The 14099-nt window shown below is 38.0% G+C and overlaps 1 protein-coding gene across 6 annotated transcripts in view; it reads right to left on the bottom strand.

Moving 5' to 3' along the window:
* PPP1R12A (protein phosphatase 1 regulatory subunit 12A) overlaps positions 1–14099 on the bottom strand; it is a 152038-nt gene that overhangs the window by 77392 nt on the left and 60547 nt on the right. For 5 of the 6 annotated variants that reach the window (XM_089524040.1, XM_089524037.1, XM_089524039.1 and 2 more), the window contains exons 3-5: positions 10330–10448; positions 4744–4903; positions 4030–4189 (exon numbers count right to left, since the gene is read on the bottom strand). In XM_089524040.1, coding sequence (XP_089380166.1) covers positions 4030–4189; positions 4744–4903; positions 10330–10448 — 439 coding nt within the window. The remainder of the gene's footprint in view (positions 1–4029; positions 4190–4743; positions 4904–10329; positions 10449–14099) is intronic. The other variant, XM_089524038.1, reaches the window with a different exon arrangement.

Here is a 14099-nt window from a genome sequence, read left to right as displayed (position 1 = left end):
AGGAATCTAAAATAAGGAAAACATTTTTCAACACTGAGCTCATGTTTAGATTTATAAAGAATTATTAAAATAAAAAGCAAATTAGTAAAAACTATCAAGAATTTTCTTTGCTACATTCACAGTTAGTTCATACTTGAGGATGATTTCATATCATTTTTTAATGAAAGATGCTCTCTAATTGTGTACTTCAAATCAGCAAACACTTTAACTATTTAGGTTGTAAGTTCATGACCTATATGTAATACTATGAGCAAGGAACCATGTTATTTAAGAATACAGTTTAATTGCTGAAATGGATGGCCCTTGTGGTCTCTTCCAACTCTATGATTCTAAATACAGCAATTACTGCCTTCTGAGGTTTTTTCAAGTAAAATTGTTGGGAGTATAATTGGTGACTCTCCTTTTTGTATGTGGAAATATAAAAATAAAAGACTTTTAGGGGTTATGCTTTTTTGAATTTGCAAAATTTTCAGAGATCTTAAAATTGAATTGTATTTTTTATTTCCTTGTGCTAAAAAAATCTTCACCACATTAGTCAGAGTGGCATGCCTCTCCTTCACCCATCACAACTATCTTGGGTAATTATTTTCTGCTCTTTACGCAACATATCACTGTTCTAGGCTTTTACAGTAATTAATATGAAAATCTGTCAGTTTCATTTTGGTTGCCTTTTCAGAATCCCACCTGCATTCTTGTTCTATCCCAGTTCCATATCGAGCTGCAAGACTTGTCCCACTCCCTTAGCTAGAAACATAATGTTTCTTTTGGTACACTTTTTTCTTACAGTACTTGTCACATCTATTTTACCTACTCTTTCAATGTCATTTTACATGAATTCTTATACAGATACTTAATATTTTAATTTCTTGTTAGGCATTTGTCAGGGGTGCTTTGATTGTGAGTTCTTGCATGGCAGGGGGTTGGACTGGATAGCCCTTGTGATCTCTTCCAATTCTATGATTCTATGGTAACCTATGTCTCATGTCTTCTATATTAGCGTGTTCTCATACATGCTATTACAAGGTATTTATTTTAATTTTGTCTTCTTTGAAAATTATTTACAAATGAATTCTCATAGTTGATTGTATCATTAGGCAAGTCTGAAAAAGCAGGTGTCACCAAATAATCATGGAGAGAAATTTAAGCTGACTCGCAATGGTCAGCAAACCTCAGTGAGTATGCATTATGATGAAGGGGCTTTAGACTAGGTTTATTTCAAGAAGATGCAGCCCCTTAAAAGCTGCATAAAGGAGTAGCACAATTACTGATATGGCACACAATACAGCTGTACAAAGAAAACATATGCCCCCCCCCCCCCCGCAAAAAAACCCCAACAACCTGGGTCCATGTAAACTCCTACATGGACCTTAGCAGTTATTTGGTTTCTCTGTGTTTATAAATAAATTTAATAAAATTAATAAATTCAACACTGCTGTAGTTATCAGATTAAGGAACCTCCTAAATGCAGTGCCCAAGCAGTCAGAGGTGCACGCTTCCATCTTACTTCAACCAGTCATGTGTGAACATTTCAATAAGACTACTGTAAGCTTGTTGAAAGCTAAGTAATCAACATTAACATATTACAAAAAGTTAAGATGTTGATATTCATTAGCAGTTGAATAGTATCCCTTTCCAAATGGGATGTAATCAAGGCATGTGTCACCATAGCCAGATCTGACATCTCAAGGAATGGGTGTAGCTGGGCACTAGTTTTAGCTGTGCAAATGCATCCCTGACCACTGTTGAAACCTGGGCATCCAGGCTCAGAATTGAGTACAGGAGTACACCTAAGCTGTGAGCCTGAGATTTCAGGGAGAGTGTAACTCCATCTAGCACACTCCCTGATCTGCCTTACAACTGACCATGAGCACCTCTGTCTTGTCTGAATTAAGTTTAAATTTGTTTGCCCTCATCCAGTCCATTACTGACAGCAGACATTGGTTCCGTACAGAGACCGCTTCCTTGGAGATAGATGGAAAGAAGAAATACGAGTTAACACCATGCCCCAAATCTCCAGATGAACTCTCCCAACAGTTTCATGTAGATGTTAAGTAACATGGGGGACAAATAGAACCTTGTGGGTCTCTATAGGCCAGCAGCCAAGGAGCCAAATGGGGGTCCCCCAACATCACCTTCTGGGTCTACTCCTCCAACGAAGACTAGAACCACTGCATAACAGTGCCCCCAAATCCCATTTTAGAAAGCTGGCTCAGAAGGATACCATGGTCAATGGTATCGAAAGCCACTGAGAGGTCTAGCAGGACCAACAGGGACACACTCCCCGTGTCCAGTTCCCTGCACAGGTTATCCACCAAGGCGGCCAAAGCTATCTCTGTCCCATAGCCACATTTGAATCCAGGTTGAAATGGATCTAGATAATCTGTTTCATCCAGAAACTACTGGAGCTGGGAGGCCACCACTCACTCCAGAACCTTGTCCAAGAATGATGGCCTGTCCATGGAAGCAAAAATTGTATGATCACCTGAAAAGGCAAGTAACACATTGGGAGACACACTTGGTATTGTTTATGGTTTGCTGAAACATTTGAGGACATCTGGCCATGATCAAATGCTACATTTAAGAAGAAGTCAGCTGACTCCTTTCAACCATACTATATACTCATTTAGATGTACAGAATGCTTCCAGATATTCTGCAGGATCTTGAACACTGCTTCCTATATTGAATTATAGAGTTGGAAGAGACCACAAGGGCCATCCACTCCAAACCCCTGCCAGGTAGGAATACACAATCAAAGCATTCCCAACAGATGCCCATGTAGTCCCTGTTTAATAACTTCTAAATGAGGAGACTTCATCACCCTCTAACTGATAGCATATTTCACTGATAACATATTTTCCTACGTGGGTTCAAGATAAACATCATCTGTGTATCTTATAGTGCACACATAAATTAAGAAGTGGTTACAGTGTCCTAACATATACACCACATACATGTGTGAAGTCCTAGCCTCCTGCTTCACAGATGGATCTTTGGACAGACACTCTACACTCTGACAAACCAGACTCTCTGGCTCTTGCTGAGAACTAATTGTTTTATTCTGCTGCAGAATAACTATTCATCAGATACATACCCTTGGCCCTTGTAGTTAGTTGTTGTTTTTGTCATTGTTCTACAGGCTTTATGTGTTTTATTGTAAAAACTGAATAAAAATTTAATTAGAAAAAAAGTAGTGCCAAAGCTGATCTCTGCTGGTGTTCCTACAAGCCGTGTGGCCAAGACGAACACAATGCTGTCATGACTGAAACAGGATACAGTACAAATGTAAAACCAAATCCAGAAATTATATACAAATCACTGCATCAAACTGCAGGATGATTGAGCCATTGCTTAAGCAAGTAATAGCAAACCAAGCAATTTGGGAAACAACAATCAAGATGAACTGATGAAATATATCATATATTGTAATTAAAATCATTTCAAATGTCAAAGTCAGCGCCATATTTTAGACACTGAGATGACAAACTATTAAATTCCATGGTCTAATATTAGGCAAGAAGCCCTGGTAATTTGACAGCTGATATTGTTCTAGCCCTATTTTATTTACTGGTATACACTCGTACCTCCACATTTGCAGCTTTGACTTTTGCGGATTTGATTATTCGCAGATTTTATTAATATGTTCTCTCTACGAATATCTAGATCCTATAGATTCCTAGAGAGAACACTCCACAAGACATTTGTAGCTCCTCCAGTGCAACTGTATGATAATGTCTGGCAGATATTGACCACAGAGTTGCACTGGAGGACCTAGAGATTGCTAGAGAGGTGTTCTCTCGGGTAAAATCATAGTGTTTTTGGTATTTGCAGTTTTTCCACATTCACAGGGTTCCTGTGCCCCTAACCCTAGTGAATGTGGAGGGACAAGTGTATACATGTTTCACTTTGATTAAGATTTATATCAATGTGCCAATACAACAATGACAAATCTAGCACATTTGTTGTCCAACATTTTTCAGCCGATGCACAAAGGAATTTACATTTTGACAAAGATTATACAGAAGTCCTACCACTTTGTTGACAGCCTCCATATCACATAAGTTTTCCACTAATATTCGACAGGCTTCTTCTTTACCCCAATGAGCTGCTGCATGAAGTGGTGTCCAGCCATCATAATCTTTAATATTAACATCATAACCAGCCTGTATTAAAAGTCTGAAGAAATTTGATCTGTTAGATAAATAGTTTTAAAATACAGTGCTATTAAACTAAAAATTGTAGGTTTTGCCTTCATTCTTCAAGTCATGCTTAGTGATATTTTAGCGCTTACTAAGCTTAGAAAGTGAATTACGCTTCACCACATGAACTGCCAGTATTTATACTGCTGAATATTACCAGAAGAATAATTTACTATGTTTTTACTTTCAAGTGACATTTGAATTTTTCAGGAAATATTTACCAATTTCTCTTTTTAAAATTTCTGCACCATTTTCATCAGAAAAAGATACGTGAAATCAAAAAGTGCCCTGAAATCAAATATTGCTGCTCATCCCAACATCTCATCTTGACAGAGGACTACATTAACAATATGAACAGATTAGAAGAAACATAGATTGGCCCTTCTAGGCTGCCCTTACTATGTGCTTAACACTTCTATATTGATTATAAAGTCATAAATATTAAAATTTATAAAAGTTATGTAACTTTAATTAGTTAATCAAAGATCTGTGGTCTGCAGAGCTTTCTAACAGCAAATTTCAAATACAATTAGAATCTATACTTACTTTAAGACTTCTGTATATCCTTTAGCAGCAGCTACATGAAGTGCTGTACCACCAGATTTTGCGTGCCTGACATCATTTATATGACCGCTGTTAAGCCACTGTCTTGCATCTCTAAGCATTATTCTTTCTTCTTCTTTCCGAGCTCCCTCTATATCAACCCCTGAAGAAAATATACTTTCATTTTGACTGTTTATTTTATTAATCATGTTTTTGTAAATACAGAACATACAAGGCTTGAACAGATTCAACAATTAAAATTCCAATATAGACACAGAATTTGTTATTGGGCATCAGCATTAATTTCAACATGGCAGGATGCAAGTGTAATATCATAAAAGAAAACCCAACCAAATCAGCCAAGTACTTCCCAGCATTGTGGGTAATGTGTCAGGGGTAGAGATACACCAGTGGCAACAGTAGTCTATGCTGTGCACAGATGAAAAAAGCATTATTCTCCAAGGGGCAAATCTCTTCATGCTAGGATCCTGCCGCCCTCTGACTGAAGCGCAAGACTATCTACAGTTACAGAAAAACCTCTAAACCAATCATTATATAGTCAAGAGTGCATCAAGTTGGATTTTCATATAGTTAAAGGTGTATCAAAGTATGCTTTAAATATATTAAATTTAAAACTACCTACTGATCAAGCATTACATGAAGATGAAAATCACAGCCAAAGTAATTTAAAGCAGATGTTAGTTAATTTTAGGGTATAGAAGAAAGGTGGACGGAAGTATAAAGGAAATTCAGTGTGACACTCTAAAATTAATTGCATGGAAAGGGGTATTGAAATAAGAAGTATACTTGTGATTTTTTTTCCCTTTGTGCAAGATTTTTTTCCTTTGTGCAGGAAACATCTTTTAAACCAGGGGTAGGCAACCTGCGGCCCGCGGGCCGGATGTGGCCCGGTGAGGCCTTGGGACCGGCCCCGCCCGGCCCCGCCCGGTCCTGCCACTGATTGCCGCTGGGGCCTTTGGCCTCCCGCACTCAGGGGCAATTGTCTATAGACGCCTCAGAAACATGCATTTATATTAACATTTTTTAAAAAAATCAGCAATTTTTTTTGCATGTCCTCCACTTTTTTTAAAAAAGTGTCCACCATTTGACAATGTTGTCCTACATTTGTCCTGGTTTATTTATTTATTTAATTTTTTTAAAAATTATTTAATTATTTATTTTTTGGCTTCGGCCCCCCAGTTGTCTGAGGGGGACAGCAACCCGGCCCCCGGCTCAAAAAGGTTGCCTACCCCTGTTTTAAACTATCATTAATGATGACAGAAAGAACTGACTGGATTTGATCCACAGACGGCAATATTGTATCCTTTGTTTGAGATTTCAATTTTTCTTCCCAAAAAGCCCTTTGATCTCACTCAAGTAAAATGCTTTTTAAAACTGCTTTTAAAATAACAATACCAAAGCTTGAAAAACAGAGAGAAACTAATTGGTTACTTTCTTTACAGATTAATCAGCAGAAGAGGTTTAGGGCAACACTAAAGCATTGTGTTCAGTAGCCATCTGATAACATTTTTTAAAAAAAAAAATTAAATTCTCAGCATTTTTGCCTGCAAGCATTTGGCCTGCAAACACTTCTAGCTGTGTCATAAGTTATGCATTGGGTACTTAACAAATCAAGCATGCTCCCTCCTTACTGCTAAAGAATTGAGGAACTCATTTGGTTACTAGCCAATGCCATCTAATTGTTTCAATTGCAGCAGAATGTTGAGGTGACTTGTCAGTCCTTTTCAAGTCTCTCACTCTTTATCTTGACTATCAGGGCTGACTATCATTCAACATTTGGTCCTATTCCTAGTATGACATTCTCCCTACACAATACTATTACAAGGATTTTTTTTTTTTTTAGGAAGAAAGGGCAAAAAGTGCCAGACAGTTCCCTGACAAAACAGTACTCACTAACAAACCATATCTGTATGCAGGTGGCATGTTTTATCATTCAGTTTAAAGCTTGGGGTTCTTCAAGTAAAGTGAACATTACTTTCTTTATGAAAAGGCTTATGACAAATCACACAGATACATGTGGGTTCTGCCATCTATCCAAAGCATCATGGTATGAATGGAACATTTCAATTTGTCACTTAATCATAATCCTATAGGACATTCACACATCTCACCTATTAACAAAGACCTCATGGCTTCTGTGCTATACCCCTTTTCATACGTACTGTATTCTATAACGTGTTTTCTTCTTTCAGTTTTGTTATATATCACATCTTGTAAAGATATGCATTTATTAATCTAAAAAGCCTCCTCCTCCCCCACTCTTTCAGGCTTTGATATAGGAATGATGGGCAACTGACCTTGGCTATACATATATTTTAAAGTTCATAAAAAGCCAAGAGATCCACTGATTAAATTTGCTCTCATCTAAATGCATCTTGCTCTCAAAGGATAAGCAAGCATGATGACTCCCTATTCTTCAAGGCTTAAGGTTTAAGTTGATACACACTTTCTGTGTAATTCTGTCCTTAACTTGTGCATACTGGCCACCATAAGACAGTGATTTGAATGTTGGACTATGAGAGACTAGGGTTCAAATGCCCACTTAGCCCTGGAAATAACTGGGGGACCTTCAGCAAGTCACATTCTCTCAGCCTTGGAGAAAGGCAACAGCAAACTGTCTCCGAACAAACCTTGCCAGGAAAACCGTGATATGTTCACATTAGGGTCATCATAAGTCAGAGACAGCAACAACAAAATATCTTGTGCTCAGAGATAGATACAGAGAACATAGTCTTACTGTATCTTGGCTGCTGCCGAGAAGCTGGAGCTCTAACTGCCCAGCATACAGAGAGGAAAGCTGTATCCCTGCAGCTACGCACTATCGGGACTAGGAGGAAGGAGAAGAAACAGAACAAAATTCCCAGTTTTCTTCTCTCCAAGCTCCTAATAGGTGTCATTTATGGAACGTTAAGAGAGGCCAAGGCAGTAGAATCAGGCACCTTGACCTGCTCTTAGCATCCAAGTGCTAAGAAGACAATCCAAATGGACGGAGAGGTTGAGAAAAGGAGGGAGTGTTGAAGAAAAGCATTGTGGGGAGACCATGATATTGCAGAAACAGATATGAGATTTCAGAAAAATAACTGCCCACTTACAGTTCTGCTTTGGCTCATTGCCATTGCCCCCCCCCAAAAAAAATGAAAGAAAAGAAAAGAGGATTGAACAAATCAAAACAAATCCAATTCTTCTCAAAATGTATACTGCCTTTATTTTTTGGAACAGCCACCAGGACTTTGAATTTGCCAAGACATGCAATCTCACAATATCCATAATAGTGTAGTTCACTATTTAGAACACTGTAAGCAATTCAGTGTGCCCTTTTTTTTTACGCGGGGGATCCGTTCCAGACCCCCCCCCACGCAAAAAAAGCATATGCTCAAGCCCCACTGAAAGTAATCAGGCTCGTGCATGGCACAATGGTGCAGCAGTGTACACCCCATTCCTTTCAATGGGACGTGCTGCCCCTTGTGGCCCGTGTGCTCCTGTGTGGCTCTCATCATATGCTGAAAGCCGCATATAGTGTGTCTGCGTATGACGCGGGCGCACTGTGTGTGTGTGTGTGTGTGTATATACATGTATATGTATATCAAAATGACTTGATTTTTAAAGGGCTTGTAAAAAAAACCCTCTGAACTGTGTTGGCAAAAAAAGTCATTTATCCTACTGCTACAGAAAGAAGTGAAAGTGAAATCTTTTTTTCACAGTCTCGCCAAGATATGCTTTACATAGTAAAGACTTCAAACAAAGCATCAGACAATCTGAATGCTGTAAATATCTTTTATCAACATTAACCGGGATCTACATCTCCTTGCAATTCAGCCACCCAAGGATGTTAGGAAATACATGTTTTGACCAGATTATTTTATTAATGGGGCGGGGGGGGGGGATCCTTGCATTCTTGACATTTACAATAGTCAAGGATACCTTGAACTTTAATAATTGTTATTCTTTCCATTATTGTTTATTAACTACTAACTAAAATCCATCAAGTTTGAAGGTTGGGGTGGAGTGGAGAATTCTCATTCTTAGGCCTGTTCCATTGCTCTAGCTCTCTTTCCTTCAAACACTATCATTCGTGTATGTGTGTGTACGTGCCTTCAAGTAGTCAACTGATGGCAACCTGATGAATCTCATGGTTTTCTTAGGCAAGGAATAAAGGCCAAAATAGATATTATACCATGTACATATTTTTTTTGTTTTGTTTTTTTAAAAAATGACTTCAGGTGAAAGGAGATTCTGTTAAGGCAAAAGACATTAACCACTTGCAAGTCCTTCAGTGCAGTTCCAATGCACACTAAGGCCTGTGTGAGTGTCAATTACAATGAAGAAAAGAGAATTCAAAGAGATAGCTGTGTCAGTCTGAATCAGTAATCTTGTAGCACGTTTGAAGTCCAAAACACACTGCAGAAATAATCCAGTTTGAGACTGCTTTTACTGCCCTGACTCAATGCTGGGGAATTGTGGGAACTGTAGTTTTGTGAGACACTGGTTGTTAATCTGCAGCTTACTTTGTCTTTATTGTATACTAGTATTATTTAAGAGATATTTTAATCATGTAATGCTGTTTTAGATTGTACGCCGCTTGGCAAGTTTTTATTTTATTTGACCCTTACTATGTAAAGTGCTGTACAAACTTTACAGCGCTCCATAAATAAATGTTAACAACAACAACAACAACAACAACAACAACAACAACAACAACATTTAGCCTTCTCTGCCAGAGACCCCTGGTGCCACAATAAGCTACAATTCCCAGGATTGCCTAACACTGAGCCAGGACAGTTAAAACGGTCTTAAACTGTATTATTTCTGCAGTGTGTTTTGAACCTGAGGGAAGTAAAGAAGTTGGCAGTATAACTTTTCATAGACATATTGTAAGTCTATTTCTTCAGATGCAGATGAAGAAAGTAACTGGAAATTTTCCTCAATGAACAAAGCAGACAAACTGATTCAGATTTCTGACCACAAAGGGTGGCAAAGACTCAAAGCCCTCTACATCCCACAACAGAGTTACAAATCTGCCACTTACTTTTTTTAAAAAAAAACAGTCATGCTTGTGTTTATTGTGTGACTGGTTTCACATTTACTTTGGCATTGCCCAGTGATGCAGGAAAGGCAAAATACAGCACCAGATTTACTTTTCTAAACACAGTTGACTACCCCTCTATTCTCCAAAAAAAGAAAAAAGAGAGAGAGAACGAGAGAGATAGAGATTGTGGTTAAAGTCTTCAGAGGTAATAATGAATTCTTAGAAACCTACATCAAATTTGGCTGAAGTTTCACAAAGATACAGAAACATACCAGTCCTGAGAAATACCAATTTAAAATCTGACAACTAAGAGTAAGAAAATGCCTTTTAAAGGGGGAGTAAAAAAAAGAAGGCGGCTATAAGCGTATACCAACTTTTTAAGGAGTAAATCCAATTGAAATACTATGACCAGTTCAGTTTGTTGACAAACTAAATCTAGGACTGATTCTCACCTCAGGAATCAATTGCTTTCATAAGAAGCTGCCATATACAGAATGAGACTGTTAGTCCTTTAATGTAATATAATAAACTTTCAAAATTACCTTGTCGGTTCACTTCATTTTGAAGCAATTCTTCCATTGCCTCTTCCTCAGCAATATCTAATGGTGTATCTCCTTCACTATTTACAGCTCCTACATGTGCTCCGTGCGTAATTAAATATCTGTTGAAAGAAGAAAAAAAGATTATTACTGTGACAGCAAAGGTTTGATGCAAGTACAGTGGGACCTCACTATCCATGGGCTTGCCATCCCCAGATTTAACCATCTGCAGGCAGAAAGCTCCATTTTTCCAAATAGCAGTGTGTACATTAGGATCAATGGGACTTGAGGTCCCAGGTTATTTATATGCATGGTAGTGTGTGTGTCCAGAACAGATCTCCTGCTGATATGAAACTCTGACTCTTCTGAACACCTTTCAGCAAAAATGTCATGTAAATATAAGCTAAAAACATGCAAACATTCTCATTCTAAAACCATAGTCTCTGACATCTAATTAACACAGCATTTGTAGTACCTTTGAAATGATTTTTATGATTGAATCTATCATGCAGTTCTTAAGGCTTAAAAAAAACGATTAGCCCTCTAATATGAAGCAATTAGTCCTCTAATATGAAGTCCAACATCCATTTCAAAATCTCTTCAACCAAGTGTACTAGTATTTGTTTACAAACTGAAGAAATACAACAGGGAGGCATCAACAAAGCCCTACTGTTGATGAAACAAAATTGGCATTTTTAATGCTGCAAAGTTTCTCTTACAAGCACATAACGCCACCCCAAGATTCACAAAATGAAAAGTTCTGTTTCTTTTCACTTCATCATCTACTAATACTGTTGCAATTCCAGACAGCATCTTATCAGTTTATATGTAAGGTTGTAGCATCCACAACTTTCCCCTACATTTGTTTAATATAAAAATAATGTCATTAAATACAGTTGGCCCATCTCAACCACTAGCTTGCCACCTGCAGATTGAAGCATCCATGGATAGCCCTGCCCCATTCTACCAAATGACAGTGCTGTCCATATCAAATAATTGGTGTTAATGGTGACATGCAAGTGGCTGAAGATGTAACTTTCTCTATCCAAAACTAGTACAGTGAATCCTAAGTATCCACTGGGGTTTGGTTCCCTCCATGGATACCAAAATCCTAGTCCTATTACATACAGTGGCATAGTGAAATGGTGTCACTTATATAAAATGGTAAATTCAAGGTTTGCTTTTTGAATTTTGTTTTGAATATTTTCAAGTTGTGGATGGCTGTATCTGTGGATGAAGAATCTGCAGATACAAAGAGGGAAAGACTGTACTCAATCCTTTAACGATGCTCACCCCCAAGTAAAAAACATGCACCCCAAGATTCCATCTAAGGTCAGGTTCTGACCTCAGGGGGGGGGGGAGATGATTTCTTGGGTCAGTCACGACTCGGCTACACAGCCATCCCATAGTCTTGCAGACAAGCAGCCACACATTCTTACAATGTGAATGGACTGCAGATACCTATATGCACACAGCTTCTCCACATAAGTTACTCAAAGGCTTGCTCTTACATATTAACAGCCCTATGCAAAGCCGTCTTTATGAATGTACAGCCTCGTCAATCTGGTTTCAAACTCACAAAATGAGAGAGTGAAGATCTGGCAAGCAGTTAGCAGACACAATGTTGCTCCCTTCACACATTTTCACGTGAACACATGCAGGTGAGCACTACTACAATGTTTATGTATCGCAGATGGCCAAATACTGTTCGAACACCGACAATTATTTATGCCAAGCAAATTCAATATATCTCATAATAATAAAAATAATCTTATGTAGGTATCTGAAAAATTCTAGTGATAACAGTTTTTCATAGGATGAAAAGAAGGAATACACATATTTTCTGATCAAATGGACTATTACAACAGCAAAAAAAGAGGCAGAATGGGTTGTACTGATTTGAATGTGTCAATAAAGAATCACATTAAGTATAAAATAAAAAGATTTATTTTGGTCATCATTCAGCTTGTTTCTGAAATCTACAAATAAACATTCAGAAGGTCTTACACATATCATGAATATTATAGGGCAAGATCAGTACACGGAATTGTTAATTTTTCTTTACTGGATGATGAGAGTTTTGGAATACAATTGTCGTTAAACTGTCTAAGTATTTTAATGTTAAAGGGGAATTAATCAATCCTTGGCATTGTTAAATTGGAGTAGTGTGAGACTTTCATAAGAGCAAAATTATCTCTTTTGTTTCTCATAGGAATCTCTGAATAATGGCATTAGCCTTTAATGATAAGATTAAACCTTTGTTGAGCCAGTCTTCTGTACCCTCTACTCCTAATTTATATGAAGATCTGTAAAACACTAAATATAAAATTGACACTGTACTTTCTTTGCACACAGGAAAGATTTTGGCACATCATTTTAAACCACAACAGAGTGAAAACTGTATTCTTTTTCAATCAAAGGCAAGAGAAAACTATAAAATATTGCTCCTTCTGTCCATGTCTATCCTGTCTTTTCTTCAATATGAGATTCAAGGCAGTTTACAGAATATTAAAATTAGAACAAATTAAACTGTAAATGACCAACCACTTTTTAAAATCTTTTTTCCTCACCTTAATCTCTCAACCTTAGATTATTTATAGCAGCACTTTTTAATTGCACCTTTGCATATGGAGGAAACTAGAAGCTTAATTATGAGTTAAACCCGAGTCATCAGAGGTTCCACAAGAGACTGTGATTGGGAGGGGGGGGGGAGAATCAACCCATTGGTGGAACTAAGAAAAGGTCCTTCCTGCAAGAATCTCAAAACTCTGGCAGACTCTCTACAGGGCTTTGTAAACTATAACCAGCACATTCAATTGAGCCAGAAAACAGGCATCTAGCTACTGAAGCTATTATAACAAGAAGTTATATGTTCCTTTTAACCAGCTCCAGTCATCAGTCTGACCACAGCATTTTGAACCATTGATGTTACCACACAGTTTCCAAAGGCAGTCCCATTACAGTGTGTTGACTTAACTCAACCCAGATGCAGTCACGAAATGTGGTACTGTAGCCAGATCATAGATCTCCAGGAATGGGCCCAGCTGGTATATTAATTTTAACTGTACAAATGCTGAAACCTGGGAACTCAGGCTCAGGACTGAATCTAAAAGGCAAGCATTCTCTGAAGATGCCAGCCACAGATGCTGGCAAAACGTCAGGAAGAAAATTTTCTAGAACATGGTCACACTGCCCGAAAAATCCACCAAAAAAAACCCCATCTAAAAGTACTGTCAAGCTATCAACCAAGAGTATAAGCCCATCCAGCAAAGGCTGAATCTCTATTCCTTGAACTGTGTTGTAACTAATGAGAACCATCTCTGTCTTGTCTAAATTAAGCTTCAATTTGTTCACTCTCATCTAGTCAATTACTGACAGCAGACACTGGATTAACATCAAAATAGTTTTCTTAGATTTACATGGGAAGTATAATTGAGTGTCACTGACATATTGGTGGCAATGAAAACCAGAACTGCAAACAATGTCTCCAGCAGCCTCATGTTCTATGATTTTATATGTTGAACAACATACAAAGGACAAAAGTGAGTGCTCTAGATCGCACAGGTCTAGAGATCAGAGACCAGCAAACAAACTGGGACACACATTTCTTGTCCAGTCCCAGCATAAGTCATCCACCAAGTTTCCTTCCCAAAAGCAGGCCTGAAACCAAATTGAAATGGATTTAGAAAACCCTGCTACACTGTGAGCTGGAACACCACCACGTTCTGCAGAATGCTGTCCAAAAGAAGGATATTGCAGACTGGCTGGTCATT

The sequence above is a fragment of the Sceloporus occidentalis genome, unplaced genomic scaffold (genome assembly GCF_023333645.1).
Source record: "Sceloporus occidentalis isolate IW3139 unplaced genomic scaffold, rSceOcc1.0.p SCAF_5, whole genome shotgun sequence".
Classification (NCBI taxonomy): Eukaryota; Metazoa; Chordata; class Lepidosauria; order Squamata; family Phrynosomatidae; genus Sceloporus; species Sceloporus occidentalis.
The sequence above is the reverse complement of the archived record's forward strand: the minus strand, read 5'-3'. Positions and strand labels throughout refer to the sequence as shown.